General features: G+C 32.6%; 1 protein-coding gene across 1 annotated transcript in view; it reads left to right on the top strand.

The window, feature by feature from the left end:
- The first annotated feature begins 7836 nt into the window (after positions 1-7836).
- The window catches only part of LOC111046873, a 73779-nt gene continuing 61928 nt past the window's right edge, over positions 7837-19687 (top strand). The window contains exons 1-2 of the mRNA XM_039436019.1: positions 7837-8004; positions 9879-10429. Coding sequence (XP_039291953.1) covers positions 10304-10429 — 126 coding nt within the window. The 5' untranslated portion in view covers positions 7837-8004; positions 9879-10303. The remainder of the gene's footprint in view (positions 8005-9878; positions 10430-19687) is intronic.

Below are 19687 nucleotides of genomic sequence, written 5' to 3'. Positions count from 1 at the left end.
CACTGCATCGAATGAGCTGTTAAATTGAATGGGTCTCTAAATCTACTGCAGTTAGCTAATAGCAGATGGTTCTAGATGGGGCGTTCACAATCCAGAGTTATCAAATAGCACTTTAGCTGGCTAAAACAACATTGTGAATACCCCTATTGGGTCTCTTTAAATTAAATAGGGTCTCTAAAAAATCTCCAAGTTTCGGAAAAAAAACATTTTTTTGGAGAAAAAAAACTCCAAAAAATATGAGCTAAAATCCTAGTTTGAATCATCAGATGACACAATTGAAACATATTAATTAATAATAGATTATAGATTGAGCAAATGGGTTTAATAGTGAACCAATTTTGGAGAAAAGAGACTCTAATATGGATCAAATATGGGCTTGAATGAAAGATTGAAATTTCACACAATTTCGCAACACGGATATTTTAATATTTCATTATTTTTCATTTTATTTTGTCCCAGTTTCAACTTGTTTTATGCATAGTATGGCTCAGTATTGTCAGCATTTCTTATTAATAATATGAATGTACCCCATTCACTCTATACTGACAGTTCGTAGTGAATATTACTACAAAAACTCCCCACCAATAAGAGAAACTTATAGATATTGTGTATCAACTTTAAAAAAAAATAATTGAAAGCCAACTTTTGTAAATCCACGCAATTTTTGTAGCTGCCTTAAACAAGTTGTCAATAATAATGTGTCTCATGAAAACTTTGAATGTTTTTAGGTTAAACTCGTTCAAAACTAAAGATTCTATGTAACTTGAACATAAATTATTCTACTCAAATCCCTGTAAATATCTTATGAATGTGTGTGTTGTCTTATATTTCAGTTTTATGCAAGCATAATAATTACCCACTGTAATATTGTAAATAATATTGAAGATATTATTCAGTATACACCTTTGCAAGTGTATAGTATTCATTTTTGATTGTAGACTAGTTTAGTCCTTTTTACATAATTAAAAACCGCGACATTGTCATACAATATTTCAAGTTAGCTTTAATATCTAATTGTGTAAATTGAAACTTGTGCATTTGTTTCTTGAAAAATGTGGAGGTGAAACAGTATTCATTCATATTTCTATAAATGTTATTCTATAGTTAGTACTCATCTTTAATATATTTTATTATTTGAAAATCATGAAATTAAGTAAGGCACTAGATCCCGTAATAAATTCAGGCCTAGATCATCTCTCACCCCTCCCACACCTATAAGTGTTTCAAGGCTTGTTGATAAATTGTTTTTTCCAATTTCATCATTTGAAGATCATTAAGTTTTGTATCTTATCACAGATTTTTGTATAATTCAAAGTTCAATTCGTGTATCTGATACATGTATACTTTATAGTAGCTAAACTTCCATTATAATTATTAGTATTGTGCCATTCTTGCGTTATTTATTTTTTACAAGTAATATTTTAGAGACTATGGAAGACAGTGCAGTGCGGTTATTATAATGGCAGTATTTGATCAACATATTTGATACTTTCACTCTGATAAAAAATGTAAAATAAGAAAATTGTTGAAATTAGATATAATGGCAGTATTTGATCAACATATTTGATTTTTCCACTCTGATAAAAAATGTAAAATAAGAAAATTGTTGAAATTAGATATAATGGCAGTATTTATTTATTTATCACATTGTGTACACATACTTAACATGAGGAAAGGCACAACAGGCTCATGCCCAAAACTGTCCCATTTCCGATTTATACTATAGGCTATACTGTCCAAATCAAAAAGTTAGTTATGTCATTCTCACTTTTCAAAATACAATTTACAAATAATTGTTTGGGAGAATAAGGAAATTTGGAAAGAATTGAAGGGAATGAGAACGATAGATAAGGGAAAAACATAAGTTATTTGATTTTTCCACTCTGATAAAAAATGTAAAATAAGAAAATTTTTGAAATTAGACCTTTACATTCATGTAAAGCAATGTTTTAGCGATGTTACTTATGTGTATGTAACTCAATTCATCATTTTATTCATATGGATTCATGAGGTCTAGATGGATTCATCAACATGATTGGGGGAGAACCAACAGGCATAAGTATATTGATTAATTTATACACAATTCATCAAAATGATTAGTGAAGGACCGACAGTAACAGCCCAAAACTGTTTCTCTCCCAAATTTCTATATCTTCTATAGTCACTGTTTATCTTATAATTATTCATTTTGTCAATGATAATAACTTTCAAAAGTTGAAGATTTGATTCCTCAAGTTGACAACTATTTTCAGTTACGGGATTTTTTCTTAATTCAATCAATTTTTTAATGATTATTCCCCTCAAAAGTCAAGGTATCGTTTCTCCCAGTTAGTTGCGGCAAATGTTTTTATTTCAAACAATTTTGTTAATGATTATATCCCTCAGAAGACAAGGTTCCGTTTCTCCCAGTTAGTTGTGGCAAATGTTTTTTATCAAAAAATTTTGTTAATTATTATACCCCTCAAAAGACAAGGTTTCGTTTCTCCCAGTTAGTTGCGAGAAATGTTTTTATTTCAAAAAATTTTGTTAATTATTATACCCCTCAAAAGACAAGGTTTCGTTTCTCCCAGTTAGTTGCGGCAGGTGTTTTTATTTCAAACAATTCTGTTAATGATTATATCCCTCAAAAGACAAGGTTTTGTTTCTCCCAGTTAGTTACAGCAAATGTTTTTATTTCAAACAATTCTGTTAATGATTAAAGTCATTTTTGATCATTTGTCATTCGTCAAGTCATTTAAAATCATTTGTCAATGATTAAAGTCAACCTCAATAGTCAAGGTTTCGTTTCTCCCAGTTAGTTACAATAAATGTTTTTCATTTCAAACGATTCTACTTGATATAAAATTCTTCAAATATGACAATAATTATTTTACAAGCTGTCTGTTAGTTACGGTATTGTATTTGAAAAAATCAACAAAATGTTATTTCAATAATTGCATCTCTATGTTTTTGATTGCATTTGAAGCCTGGATAAGAGTGTAGTCAAGAGAGTGGGAGGTTTATGGTTTTTGAAACTTGTTGAAGTAGGGGTTAATAGTCTAGGCGGATGTCACACTGAATCATTTTAAATTTTTAATTAACTTTGGTAAAAAAAAAATTTTAATGGGTCAACGTGTATAATATGTTCTACGACCTTCATTACATGTAGGGTATCTACTCATTCTAATATGAATCATATTTATTTATTTATAAATTGATAGATACAATATAATTCTCAACTATGAATGATTGGGAGAGGAACAACAGGCTTAAAGCCCAAAACTGTTCCTTTCCTAAATTTGGATAGAAATTGTCCAAAAATAGGTTATGTTCATCACTTTATAAGTTTTGTTCAATTTGTTTTTTTTCTGAGCGTGATGCCCACATTCTAATATGAATCACATTTATTTTTTGATGATGGCGATGCCCACATGAGCTTTAAGCCGCGTTTACACCAAATTTATTAACAAAATGTTAATTACTTAATCCTTATAGATTCTATTAGATTGACCGGAACTTGACAAACACATATGTTCATCATGTGTATGATAAGTTATATTCAATCTAATAGAATCTAAAACAAATGTTAATAACTTTATCCTTATAGATTCTATTAGATTGAATTTAACTTATCATACACATGATGAACATATGTGTTTGTCAAGTTCCGTTCAATCTAATAGAATCTATGAAGATTAAGCTATTATCATTTTGTTAATAACTTTGGTGTAAACCCAGCTTTAGAGTACGTACCTATTATGTTATCTCATACTATAAGTCTAGAAGACATGTAATTGAAAGGTTATTATAAAGTATTTACATCATCTTAATTATTCATTTTTTAGAATTGATAGTGTCAATATGAGGTTGGTGATCATAAATCCTTGGCATTTCACCTATTAAGTTTTCTCATACTATAAATCTAGAAATTCACTTTTAATCAGCTGACTATATCTGTATTTTTACAGAAACGGTAAGATACAGATATAAAAAGCTTGGCATCAGCTGATTAAAAGTGAATTGCTCATGTTCGCGGCGCATATATCTGTACGCACCTTAATAGAATCTATAAGGACGGAGAAATAGACATTTTGTTAACAGCTTTGGTGTAAACGCAGCTTTTAGGCTTGTACGTGGGTAATGAAACGGATGATGTTTGATTATGAGAGAAGAGAAATTATTTATCATGGCCGTTTGCACAGTCAAAGCTTAAAGTGAATTTGATCAGCTGGTGGCTTAAACTCAAAATGAAACACATTATAACAAACGAGACTTGATACTGATTTAATCCAGTTTAAAATGAAATTTAGTTTAAACTGTCACTGTGCAAACAGCCCTAAAAGAACATGTAGACGTAGTACGTCTATTATAATTCCCACAGAACTTGTTCCAAATTCTCAAATTCAATTATAACAATTATTATGACCAATTAATCAAAAATAACAACGACAAGACTTAACCTATCTCGGACTATGTGTAACCTTATCTAAATTTGGGAGAGGAATAGCACAAGTTTACCTTATTTTTCTCTCCCTATCATTTTAATGATGTACTTATTCTATGAATCAATAAAGAACACAAGTAGTGAAATAATTTTCAACAGTGTGACATTAGCCTACATAGTGAGAATCACTTCAAAGGCTGTCAGCATTCTCTATATAATAACACCAATGCTCCCCATTTACCCAATGCTGACAGTTTGAAGTAAATCTAGAATCGCGACGGTACAATCGAAATATGCGTGTTTAGGTTGAAATTTAAATTTCCCAAAATCTCTTTATCACTAAGTGGATATAATCGGTTTACGAAATTAGCATGACTAGGCTCTATTTTTCTTCCTTTTTTTTTGCTGAGGGTGACTCCCACATCTCTCTAGACTTGTGCTTGAACGATAATGATGATAGTAGATGAGTAGGCAAGTTTACCTTTATAGCTTTTGGTGTATTCCGAACCTCAGGGGAGTAATTTGAAAAGGTTTCATATTTAGCTCGTTCATCTGTTATCTGCATGCTGTCAAGTTTCGTAAATCATTCTATAGGTTAATCTGTAAGTTTGGAATAGAAAGCTAAATTTCTCTAGTTTACAGCTTCATCTTCCCCCGTAATGAAAGTTAATCTAAACACATCAACTTGATTTACTCATTTTTAGAATTTATAGCGTCGGTGATCATAGAAAACCTTGGCATTTTCAGTGTTAGCTGCGTTTACACCAAAGTTATTAACAAAATGATAATAGCTTAATCTTCATAGATTCTATTAGATTGAATATAACTTATCATACACATGATGAACATATGTGTTTGTCAAGTTCCGTTCAATCTAATAGAATCTATGAAGATTAAGCTATTATCATTTTGTTGATAAACATATGTGTTTGTCAAGTTCCGTTCAATCTAATAGAATCTATGAAGATTAAGCTATTATCATTTTGTTAATAAACATATGTGTTTGTCAAGTTCCGTTCAATCTAATAGAGTCTATGAAGATTAAGCTATTATCATTTTGTTAATAAACATATGTGTTTGTCAAGTTCCGTTAAATCCAATAGAATCCATGAAGATTAAGCTATTATCATTTTGTTAATAACTTTGGTGTAAACCCAGCTTTAGAGTACGTACCTATTATGTTTTCTCATACTATAAGTCTAGAAGACATGTAATTGAAAGGTTATTATAAAGTATTTACATCATCTTAATTATTCATTTTTTAGAATTATTGATAGTGTCAATATGAGGTTGGTGATCATAAATCCTTGGCATTTCACCTATTAAGTTTTCTCATGCTATAAATCTAGAAGACATGTAATTGAAAGGTTATTGTAAAGTATTTATTGATAACAATTATTGATTGGATGACTGTACAGCAATAACTAATTATTGGATTTATTTTATAAAGAAATGTGTGGTAACGTTTTCGTAACTCATCATGGTAATGTAATGAACATATTATATCCTTTATTAGAGAACAATGAGAAGTGAAATTGCGTTTTGTATGATATGAGTACACTGTGTTATTAAATTTGTGATTTAAAAAAGTTCAAAGTTTGTATTGTAATTATTAATTGATTTACCATCGCTACCAACTGTAGACTGATAATAATATTATGGATTAACAATGAATTATTTTGAAACATAGAGAAACAATAGTATAAGTAGATATCCCATGGTATAGGGCGTTTATGTCGCTACTTTTACTGTTATCTCAAGCCGATAGTTCATGTAATTCTTTCCCATGAAGCTGTGTGACACTGGTAGTCTCTCATATTGTGCCGTTTATACACTCTCACCCCGACAAAACAGCGAAATTTGACAATAATCAACAGTAATCAGCTTGAGATAACAGTAAAAGTTGCGACATAAACGCCCTATACATGGGATATCTACTTACGCCATTGTTTCTCTATGGTTGAAACAAATGTATTTATAACACCCATGAGAAGAAACAAAATATTAAGAAACATTTTCGTGTCACTCTGTAAAGGAATATCAAATTTGGCCTCAAGAGTATTCTCAGATCAAGAAGATATTTGAAATGAATTTCTTATTCTATGGTATTATTCATTGTTCACCTGTAAGTAATCATGCAGATGAAATTTCTTGGATTTTTCTCCTCAAAGAGATATCAATTTCTCAGATCTAACAATAAATAATGTAAATGATAATAATAATTTATAGATTCTTCTTCAATTTCACAACAATTGAAAAAACACACAATAATTTGAATGACTTCAGTATTTATAGAAATGCGACACAACTGACATAAAATATCATCCCAATTGAATTCAATCATTATTGAACACATAAAATAGCAACATTCTAATCAGGTAAATAAGATTAATAAATGTAACAATGAGTAAAATAGACTATGAACAAGGATAATCATAAAACATTTTGCAATATAATGACTATATGACAAAAATTATTGATGAAATTATAGAAACGCAACTTGAGATACAACCAAACGCAAATTACTAGAAAATATAATGTTTAAAATGGAAGAGAATTTATCCTGTTCTTCTATGTCATCTACTATCTAATTTCAACCAAATCTGACTGATATATTTTTTGTTTCTCTCCAAAATAATTCCATGATTGTGACTGTTCCATGAATTATTTAAAAAAATCTGAGTTAGCTATTCCATTCGCATAATCAAGAAATATAGAATACAGAATTTTTTCATAAATGAATACTTATTTCAGTAGTCAATTCAAGATGGAATACAAGCCTGTAATTCTATCTATTCAAGATAGATAGAATACAGGAATGTATTCCAGATTCCTTGACTGGATAAAAAAAAATCTCTCCTCTCAGAATGCAAAAACTCAAACATTTTCAAGTGCTCTTCTCTTGAACGGGAGCTTAAATCTGATGACATGAATGATTCCTCTTTCATGAATGATTGATGATTACTGAATTATTCCTAATTAAATGAATGATTCCTTATTCCAATCTGATTCCTGATCCTCTTCTGAAGAGTTAGCTGCTTGGTTTCATCACGAAAAATTCATGAATGATTGATGATTCCTGAATTATCCTAACTTAATGAATGATTCCCTGATTCAATCAATGATTCCTTAATCCAATGTGATTCCTGTTTCTCTCATGAAGAGTTGGCTTTTATTACTTTCACCTTCTTGGTTTCATCACAGAAAATAGAAACAATATTAGTTTTTATTCTCATAGTGGTTTCATACAGTTTATCGCGTTTCTCCGATTTGCAACGCGCCGTATCTCCGTATCAAGTGAGCCTTCCTCTGCACAACCCAGCTCCGTATCAAGTGATCCTTCCTCTTTGCAACCAGTCCTGAGATGTAAACACTGCTCTCTGTAGTTCGTCGACTCTACTTGTTTTCTTTTATTTTCATTAGTAGTTTTGTAGACCTCGTTCAGTCGGTCAGTCCCGCGTTTCTTGGACGCTCAAAAACTTTTCCGAAACTTAAAAACTTTTCAAAGTAATAGCTAGTAAGTTATTAGGGAGTTCTAGTGCTAAAATTTCGGATGATTTAGGAAGTGATTTGTGTAAGAGGTGAGAAGCATTTCACATCAAATTTAGAAATTGTTTTGACGTCTCAAGGTAAGGTAACTTTCACATCATGATCAAAACAAATCAACGTGGAACCGTGGTAGATTAAAGCCGCGTTTACATCCTTATAGTCCTTATAGATTCTATTAGATTGAACGGAACTTGACAGACACATATATATGTTCACCATGTGTATGATAAGTTATGTTCAATCTAATGGAATCTATAAGTATTAAGTTATGTTAATAACTTTGGTGTAAACACAGCTTACCTCTGTCCACTTTTAGAACATTGAATTGTTTTTGTCCTATTCATTACATTCCATAATACATAAATCATTTACATGGTCAGAAAAGTAGGTACTTTCGAAAAGATATAGATAATCAACGATAATTTTGCTGATTGGTTTGGTCGTATGTGTTGGAAACACGTTTAAATATTTTGAAAACTGAAGAAAATAATTAAATTTGATGTGCTCCTACATTTTTAAAACTTTGAGAGATAGATAGGTAGGCGACTTTATTGTATTAAATTGGTTGCAACCAGTCCAGTATATTGACATTAATTGATGATGATAATTGATTTGATGATATTGAGATTTTCTCCAGCTCTCAAGTAGTTGACCTGTTATTCATATTATCTTCTGAAGATACTAATTTCTTAGGCCCGGTTGTACAAAAGCCAGTTAAATTTTAACCGTGTTTAATTCCACGAGAACAATCAGAGAGGCGTTTTTGAAAAGACGGGTTCTCTGTTTGTTTTTCGTAGAATTGATCTCGGTTAAAACTTAACCGGTACTTAGTCTTGCCTTATGTTGTGAAGATCTTGATATTTCTTGTCTTGTCTCATCTTGTAAAGATCTTAATTTTTTCTTAGAATATAGGAATATCTGATTTTCATGTGAACTAATTTGTTTTTAAAACTAGAGATGAGAATAATCTTTGTTCATTCATCATCCATCATGTTCCAAACAAGAAACGCAAGCTATTCCAATCAAGATATGGTATATATATAAATATAAAGAAAATAAAAATCTCAGTATCCTTTTTTTGAAATATTTATGTGATAAAATATTTCAAAAAAAGGGTACTGAGATTTTTATTTTCTTTATATTTATATTACAAGTAGCCCTATACAGAAAAGAGATGGTATATATAGTTTGTTGTTTTATTCATATTCCTTATCTAAACCAAATTAATCAATATCCAATTCATTTATTGCCTTTATTAGACCCGGTTGCACAAAAGTCGGTTAAATTTTAACCATGGTTAATTTCTCGAGAACCAATCAGAGAAGGCTTTTTTGAAAAGACGGCTTCTCTGATTGGCTATTTTTTAATCATTCTAAATTCAAAATTTCTAGCTAATATGTATTCTTGGACAGAACTTTGAACTTTAAATTTCCTCAGTAAGAACATAACCTATTTTCTCGGACATTTTATTTTATCAAAATTTGGGAACAGAATAGTTTTGGGCTATGCCTGTTGTTCTATCCCGATCATATTCATATGATTTGTAATTATATCAACGAATAAATAAATGAATAAATATCATGGAGCAAAACTACACGATAGATTGGTTAAAATAAATATATTAGTAATATTCTAGGCTCATATTAAAAAGTCAAATAAACTATTGCATCTCATTAAAATCCATTCATGCACTTGAAATCAACCTTTCATGATTTCAAGGCCTTGAAAACAGTATAAATCACAAACAAGACAATAAACAATGAACGATCCTTTACAAGTAGGTACAGCAAGTGCACATAGGCTAAACATTCTTGTAACATTATTTACATAAACCAACATCTGCCACATCGTATGACGTCACTACAGGTTTTAGATGGATGTGAAATTCGTCCCCTTAATTATGTAGGGCTGGAAAATAATCTGAAATTTATCGTGCAACAGGTGTCAGAGTGAGATACGGTACTGTTTTTAGAACATTGTTGTTGGTGTACTGTTTTTAGTACATTGATGGTTGATACTGTTTGTAGTACAGTACATTGACGGTGTACTGCTTTTAGTAGATAAATAATTTAATTTGCTCAGGAACAAGCCATACAAACACAAATACTGTTTTTAGTAAGTAACAAGGTGTACTGTTTTTAGTCACTGTGACAAAAAATTGTTAGTAAACAGTGTGAGAGTGAAAGCGTAGCTAAGTGCCCCGATTAAATTGGACTGGTAAATCGTTGATCGACAACGTCCTGCTTTTAGCTGCTTGTGAAGGAGGAGAGAAAGAAGAAGAAAAAGAAAGAAGAAGAAAGAGAAAGAAGAAGGAGAAGTGAAAGAAGAAAGATGCCACAAGAAAATAAGCCGGCCGCGGGAGGTACTACAGGGAGTACTCATAGTGCTCTAGCTTGGATCAGACTGAACTATGATTACTTCAAAAGCATACCCGGGATTTTGAAGATCGTTCAAGCGGTAAGTTTTTATAATCACACCACTCACTATTATATTTATCTATGCTGAATTCTATAATTTGAAAATACCTCTAAGGGCGAGACCATATTTTATATATCTACTAGCCGTCAGGCTCGCTTCGCTCGCCATATCCGTCTAGCCAGGGGGCTCCGCCCCCTGGACCATCGACTGGGATCGTCCAAAAATGAGATCAGCGGGTTTGCTTCGCTCGCCTGAATTTTTCATTTGAGCATGCTTCATTCCATCAGAGAGTCAATGTAGGTACTGAGAAAACGCAGAAAAGTTGAGAAAAACGCTGATTTTGGGCGTATCTTTGATGAAATATTTAAGTCACCTCATCACAATTTTTTAAACCCTAGCTAAACCTCTGTCTAAAATTTGGACATTTTCTGTCTATTACTTGATGAAAGAACTGAGAAAACGCTAATTTTGGGCGTATCTTTGGCGTTATTTCAAATTCATTCTAACACAACATTATTACACCCTAGCTTAGTTTCTGTACTAAATTTGAACAATTTCTGTTCATTTGTTCTCGATAAATCTGAGAAAAAGCAAAAAAAAAAGCGCTGGAAAAACGCTAATTTTGGGCGTATCTTTGACGTTATTGCAAATTCCTTCTAACACAACATTATTACACCCTAGCTGAGCTTCTGTATTAAATTTGAACATTAACTATCATTTGTTCTCGATAAAGCTGAGAAAACGCTGGAAAAACGCAGATTTTGGGCGTATTTTTGGAAATTTTTCCAAATCCGTTCTTAGTGAAAGATTGGGCTTCTAAAGAAAGGACCAACTGAATACACCTAACAAATTTGAACGTTTTTGGTCCGGTAGATTTTTTAGTTCTGCGAGTGAGTGAGTGCCATTTCGCTATTATAGAAGATAGAAGATTCATAGACAATAGATACAATCCAGGTGTAAACAACAGGCTAATAATTAAAAAATATTGAATATTTCAGTCACTAACCCAATCAGACAACCTGAGAACTTCCTGCCCTGCCAATTCTGAAAATGCCATCTGAAGACGCCTGAAAAACGCCCAAGATGGTCTTGTCTTAATTGACCGAGCGAAGTGAGGTCTAAGATTCAAGTCGACGGTTTGGCATTTCTCTTAATGTTTAAATGTTTATATGTTGCGCATTTACGGCGATACGCGGTAATAGATTTTCATGAAATTTGACAGGTATGTTCCTTTTTTAATTGCGCGTCGACATATATACAAGGTTTTTGGAAATTTCGCATTTCAAGGATAATATAAAGGAAAATGGAGCCTCCTTTATACGCCAATATTAGAGTAAAAATCAGACTATAGAATTATTCATCATAAATCAGCTGACAAGTGATTACACAGATGTGTGGAGAAGCCAGTCTATTGCTGTATTTCCATAAGGTCTATAGTTTCAATCAGGTACTTGTGGATGAGAATACTGCGTGAGGTCTACTGTTCACAGAACTACTAGCTATTAAATATTGAATATTTCAGTCACCAACCCAATCAGACAATCTGAGAACTTCCTGCCCTGCCAACTCTAAAAATGCCGTCTGAAGACGCCTGAAAAACGCTCAATATGGTCTCGTCTTAATAGTTTTATAGTTGATTTATCAATCTCCATTATATTAGAGCCAGTGGATCTGGCTTTAATCAGTCACCCTTCCAGCGGGAGTGATGAGAGCACGTCGCTTAACTAATAAATGAAATTAGAGCTGCGTTAATTGTGATATGACTAACTGCTGTGTCAACCTCTCTCTTAGGGTCTCTTTCTCTCACAGTCAGTCTCACTCCTCTCTCTCTCTCTCTCTCACTCTCTCTCTCCCTGATCTACTTTCAGCCTACTTCATTTTAATAATTAATGATTTGATCTTACTTACATAATTATTTTACTTAATTAATTTTCTGTTCTTCTTTTTTTCTCTTAAATCTTCATATTAATTAAAACTTTTACAATATTTTCATTTTTCAAATAAATCCTTAGTTGAATTAATGAAATTAACGTTTTGGTAGAGAGTTAGTGGGAAGGATATTTTGAATATTCTTTCCAAAGAATGGACATTGATATTATGTCCAAAGCTCTGCCAATTCATGTAGATGCATAACAATATTATCTACTTTATATAAATAGTTATTCCAATTGCTTTTTTTCATATCATATACAGCTCAATAATTATTTTCTTAGTCTATATTTTATAAATTAATCTACAATTTTGCTGTATTGTAAGCTATTGTATATAAGTGTATAAGCCAGTATATATTGTAATCTACATAAATAAAGTACTCAATCAATCAATCAATCTTATGTTCAATAAGTCGTTCCTTGTGACAGCCTGTAGTTTACTCCCCTCCAATGTTGTACAAGAAATTACCACCAAATTTGTGATTTTATTCTCACCATTTTTCATCAAGTTAGGATAATATTTGAAAAATTAAACGGTATGTCAGTAACATACTTCTCAATAATTTTGAATAGTGGTAACTGAAGACTTTCAAATTTTGAAATCCTTGTCATATTGTTTGTTGAATGTAATACGATAATGCTAACATCTTCAAGATGCTGTATGAAATGAGAATGAGTTCATCAGACTAATTTTAAAATCAAATCTCCTTGAGACAAATTTCTCAGCCGGAGCTTAAAACAGTTTTTGTTCTGAACGTCATCCAGATTTCTCTTGGCCACTAAAATTATTCAAAACTTTATAACCTGTAATAAATTAGTACGAAATTTGATGAGTTCACACTAGTTGACCCAATTATCAAGTTCAAAGATATGAAAAGAATGGAGTTCTTATCTGTGATGTTGTAAGATACTTGATATGAGTCGAGTTTAGTTATTAATCTGATCATTTTAAGAGATTAATAAGTCTCAAATTATTAACTAGACCTCACGCAGTATTCTCATCCACAAGTACCTGATTGAAACTATAGACCTTATGAAAATACAGCAATAGACTGGCTTCTCCACACATCTGTGTAACCACTTGTCAGCTGATTTATGATGAATAATTCTATAGTCTGATTTTTACTCTAATATTGGCGTATGAAGGAGGCTCCTTTTTCCTTTTATATCATCCTTGCAATGCGAAATTTCCAAAAACCTTGTATATACATCGACGCGCAATTAAAAAAGGAACATACCTGTCAAATTTCATGAAAATATATTACCGCGTTTCGCCGTAAATGCGCAACATATAAACATTTAAACATTCAAATATTTAATGCCAAACCGTCGACTTGAATCTTAGACCTCACTTCGCTCGGTCAATTATATTAGTTATGTATTTATTTGTTGATTTTTATTTATTTATTCGTTGATATAATTACAAATCATATGAATATGATCGGGATAGAACAACAGGCATAGCCCAAAACTATTCTGTTCCCAAATTTTGATAAATAATGAAGTGTCCGAAAAATAGGTTAATATGTTCTTACTGAGGAAATTTAAAGTTCAAAGTTCTGTCCAAGAATATAAATATATTAGCTAGAAATTTTGAATTTAGAATGATTAAAATACCAAATTATAGTCAAATTTTGCACTTAATATCACCGCACTTTGAATAAATTGAGTTATTTCAGAAAATTTTGAAACCAAAAATATACACACAACTTTCAACTAGGCACAGCTGTTACAAACTCGATAATACAATTATAATTACAAATCATATGATCGGGATAGAACAACAGGCATAGCCCAAAACTATTCTGTTCTTAAATTTTGATAAATAATAAAATGTCCGAAAAAATAGGTCATTATCATGATAATGAAAGGGTAACATGCTTTTTGCGTATCTGAATCTCACCTCATCTTAAAATCAAATTATTTGTGTAGTTGAGAAGTTGATATTGTGGTAATTGTCCATATCAAATAGAAAGACATTGTCAAAAACCACAGATTTATTGATAGAAAGACCGGTTTCGGTTGTTACACCATTGTCAATCTCTAGAAAGTAGATGTTACACATCATTGTCAATCTCACAATGGAGTAACAACCGAAACCGGTCTTTCTAACTATCAATGAATCTGTGGTTTTTAACAATTTCTTTGTCTTTTTATTGACCGAGCGGAGTGAGGTCTAAGATTCAAGTCGACGGTTTGGCATTTCTCTTAATGTTTATATGTTGCGCATTCACGGTGAAACGCGGTAATAGATTTTCATGAAATTTGACAGGTATGTTCCTTTTTAAATTGCGCGTCGACGTATATACAAGGTTTTTGGAAATTTTGCATTTCAAGGATAATATAAAATGAAAAAGGAGCCTCCTTCGTACGTCAATATTAGAGTAAAAATCAGACTATAGAATTATTCAACATAAATCAGCTGACAAGTGATTACACAGATGTGTGGAGAAGCCAGTCTATTGCTGTATTTCCATAAGGTCTATAGTTCCAATCAGGTACTCGTGGATGAGAATACTGCGTGAGGTCTACTGTTCACAGAACTACTAGTTTAATAAGATCAAATCACTTTCACAAAAAATCAATATTGAGTACAATCAATTTTACACAGTGTTACAATTCCGATTTTACTAAAAGTTATACTCTGGAGAAAACATTACCTGTATTGAAATCAACACCAGCATGTTCTTTAACGTCCGGTTGCACAAACGCCTGTTAAATTTTGATCATGATTAAATGCCACGAGAACCAATCGGAGAAGCCTTCTTCTCAGAGATACCTTTTCTGATTGGTTCTCCTGGGATTCAATCATGATTAAAACTTAAGAGGCTTTTGTGCAACTGGGGGCTGAGAGATGCATGTGGTGAGAGATGCAAGTGTGTTATCTATATATATAAAAGCGAAATGGCACTCACTTACTGACTGACTGACTGACTGACTGACTCACTCACTCACTCACTCGCAGAACTAAAAAACTACCGGGCCAAAAACGTTCAAATTTGGTAGGTATGTTCAGTTGGCCCTTTAGAGGCGCACTTAGAAATCTTTTGGCATTATTTTAACTCCAAGGGTGGTTTTTAAGGATTTAAAGTTCGTCTTTTATCATGTATATTCTTCTTATTATTCTCTTAATTATAAATTGAAAAATGTCCATACCATATGTTAATATAGAACTATAATCTAGAGAGAGTACCTCTTCGAAACAGTAATGTTGTTAACTGGTAACTAAATTAATAATTTTGTCAGGTTGGCATTAAGTTGAGTTGACTCTGTTAGGTTGGCACCAAATTAAAGATTGAAATGCATTTATCGCGGAAAAATTGATTGGGCACTGCTACTTCAATCAGAGCTATTCCTGGGAATATTATATTACTAGCCGTCAGGCTCGCTTCGCTCGCCATATCCGTTTTGCCAGACGTTTAGTCTGGACCCCCGACTGGATCGTCCTACAAATGAAAAATGCAGGCGAGCGAAGCGAGTTTGGACGATCCAGTCGGGGTTACAGGGGGCGGAGCCCCCTGGCTAGACGGATATGGCGAGCGAAGCGAGCCTGACGGCTAGTTTCATCATAAAAATGAATTATGAGTGGGCTACATGATATTACTCATGACTACCTATGGCACTATGAATAATCGATCTAATCATCTCCACTTTTCCGGTATGATATGTGTGTGTGGTAATTATTCTAAACATCTCAAAACCTACTCAATTACTACAGTTTCAGTAAAAACTTCTTTAAAAGGTAACTGAAAAACTGTTTGTCATTCATCACATCTATTTTTAAAGAATGCATCTTGGACACTTATGGTTTGGTTTTGCAAGAGAAGTCTATTTTTGAATTTCATTAACAACACTGGACTAGTGTAGGCTAGTCGTTTCGGGAACTTGAATCATTGTGCGGGGGCTCTAAGTGGAAACCGATTCATCAGTTGTTATTTCAAAAATGAAGATCGAGTGAGAGAGAGGAAGTGATGAGGAAGAGGAGGAAGTGTAGGAGGAGGTGGGGATGGAGAAGTAGGAGGAGGTGGGGATGGAGAAGTAGGAGAAGAAGAAGAAGAGTTGAAGGAAGAGTAGGAGCAAGGGAGGATGGAGAACTAGGAAAAAGAAAAAGACAGGAAAAGGAAAAAGGAGGGGTGGAATGGAGAAGAAGGAGCAGAAGATGATGATGAAGAAGAAGGCAAGATAAAAGAAGGAGTAGCAGAAGAAAACAGGAGAAAAAGAAGAAGAATATAGGAGAAGTAGTAGGCAGAAGAAGAAGATGAAGAATAAGAAGAAGAAGATGAAGAATAATAAGAAGAAGATGAAGAATAAGAAGAAGACAGAAGAAAAGGACAGGAGAAAAAGAAGTAGAAGACAGGAGAAGAATAAGGATGAGAGGGAGGAGAAGGAGAAGAATGAAGAGTGGAAAGAATATGAAGGTGAAGGGAGAAGAAGGAGCAGAAGAAAACAGGAGAAAAAGAAGGCAAAAGAAAAGGACAGGAGAAAAAGATGAAGAATAATAAGAAGAAGACAGGTGTAGAGGAAGATGAAGAATAAGAAAAAGAAGAAGATGATGATGAAGAAGAAGAAGATGAAGAATAAGAAGAAAGAAGAAGAGGACGAAGGAGAAGAATGAAGATTGGAAAGAATATGAAGGAGAAGGAGCAGAAGAAAACAGGATAAGTAGAAGAAGAAGAAGAAGAGCATGAAGAAGAAGAAGAAGAAGAAGAGAGAATAAGAAGAATAAGAAGAAGAAGACAAAAGAAGTAGAAGAAGTAGAAGGAGTAGTAAAGATAAGTTGTAGTAAGGAGAATAAGAAGGAGGAGAGGGAGGAGAGTGAGGAGAAGGAGTACAATGACGAGTAGGAAGAAGAAGAAGGAAGAAGAAAACAGGAGAAAAATAAGAAGACAGGAGAAGAAGAAGAAGAAGAAGAAGAAGAAAAAGACGCAAGAAGAAGAAGGAGAAGTAGAAGAAGTAGAAGACTGGAAATGAAGAATACTCAAGAGGAGGAGGAAGAAGAAGTATAAGACAGGTGAAGAAGATGGTGGAGAGGGAGGATAAGAGAAAGAAGAAGAAGAAGAAGAAGAAGAAGAAGTACGGTAGTGTAGGAGAACCACCTTATAATGTATGCGTACCTTGCATCACTGAATGTGACCTTCATTCTATCAACCTACTCACACCTCAACTAGAAGAGACGCAATAGATATAACTTAGTTGGATTTCAAAGATCAAAGTCGGATTAAGATGTATTCTAATCGGAATACAGTAAACATTTTAAAAAAATTGAGGGAGAATTCTCAAGATTAATGGATTATAATATAATGGATTATATGGATTATGGATTATATGGATTATTCTATGGATATTAATCTAATGGATTATTATAGATTATTCTCAAATAATAATGAAGATCCATGGCAGATGAAAGATCGACATGACGTTAGTCTTCTCATAGTCTCTTACACCTGGTTGTGATTGCACAAAAGCCTGTTAAATTTTAATAATGATTAAATGCCTGGAGAACCAGAGAAGCCTTTTTTCCGAAAAAGCCTTCTCTTGTTGTTATTCGTGGTATTTATTCATGATTAGAATTTAACAGGCGTTTGTGCAACCAGGCCTTAGTATTCTTCAGTCATAGACTTCTCAGCTCATCAAATAAGTCACTCATAGATAATATAAAAAATAAATTTGAGTTTAGTTATGCTCTCCATTTTAGTCCTATCAAAACATTGGCCCATATGAATAAAACCAGAGCAAATGCTCATGAGCAGAAGCATTGAGCATAAGGTTTTGCTCATGAGCAAAAGGTAGAAGCAAAAGCATTTGCTCATTTTGATATGAATAAGCTTTACCTTATACTCTTACCTTATGCTCCTGAACTCTTGAGCAAATGCTCACGTATTTTAAAGATTTTTTATCAGCTGATTCACTTTTGTAGCCTTACTTTGTTTTTATAGCTCACGGAAGCGCTAAATATGCAAGAAGGGTGCACCGCTTGTGTTTGCGTCGTCTGCTCTGTTTTCTATTTATGAATAGAGTTTTAGGTTAGTTGAGTTTAGAATTTTGAAATAATAGCGTGAAAAAATGTCATCTCTATAATAATCTTCAGCATATTCTTATAATATCAATAGTCTTCTATAATCGTCTACACTCTCATCTTCTTAAATGCCTATTTCCTATTTTGTGATCTTTATAACAGGTAGCTTTTGTATTTATTCTTTTGTAGGAATAATGGTGATTTATATCATGGTTGAATCTAAAAAAGAATTTTATAGTTCTCATCTATTGGTTGTGATCGTATCTGGTATAGTTTCCTCTTCCTCATACGAATTAGTTGAGCCATTTTACTATGAGCAAAAGGTGATAAGCTGCTATAGACTAGACTCACCTTTTTTGAAGCATTTGCTTCAAAAGTTGAGCAAATGCTCTAGTTTATTCATACAATTTTGAGCAAAAGCTTTTACTTTTGAGCAAATGCTCAAACTATTTTTTTGATGAGCATGAGCAAAAGGATTTGCTCACGTTCAATCATAGAAAATGAAGCAAATGCTCCATATTTTAGAAGTATGAGCAAATGCTCAACTTTATTCATATGGACCATTCTCTTAACAGTTGAAAAAAAACCATCGAGGTATTAGTTTCAGGTCGGTGACTCTATAAATAATATAATATTGATGATTTTTGTAATTTAGTATCATCAGTAGGCCTACGTAGTAGGTAACAGAAAATGCTTCAACAGCTTTTATGAAATGGAAATCGCTCATATTTCTCCTTTCTCACTCATTCATGAAAATCTGCCAGACTCTGAGAGTAGAGAATGTTACATTCTATCAGAGATGACAGAAATAATCAATAAAAAAATAGTTTTATTTATTCTATGACTCTATACTCTCTGGTAGGACTCTCACAATCATCGACCTGGTTGCAGAAAGGCTTGTTAAATTTTTATCGTGATTAAATGCCACGAGAACCAATCAGAGATGCTTTTTTTGAAAAGGGAACCTCTTTGGTTGGCTCACAATACATCTTATTACGGTTTAAATTTAACTGGCTTTTTTGCAACTGAGACATTGGATAGCATTATTTAATCAAGTACAAGAATAATTTCAATCAGTACATAATTAATTAATGTTGTACTCAAACGTGTTTAGACATTATTGGATACATTGATAGAGTAGACTCAAAATTTTCATTTATATTGCAATCAAAAATATGGTACATCATTCATGTGTATTGAATACTGTTTATGATCTTCAAATCTATTACAGGAAATAACTAGTAGGCTACCCTTCAATTATTATTTATTTCAATTTATTTACAACCTGTTCCGACATTTATGTCATTTCCTTCTAATTCCTCCACTTGTATTTTAGTAATCATGTGTCAA

The sequence above is a fragment of the Nilaparvata lugens genome, chromosome 10 (genome assembly GCF_014356525.2).
Source record: "Nilaparvata lugens isolate BPH chromosome 10, ASM1435652v1, whole genome shotgun sequence".
Classification (NCBI taxonomy): Eukaryota; Metazoa; Arthropoda; class Insecta; order Hemiptera; family Delphacidae; genus Nilaparvata; species Nilaparvata lugens.
The sequence above is the reverse complement of the archived record's forward strand: the minus strand, read 5'-3'. Positions and strand labels throughout refer to the sequence as shown.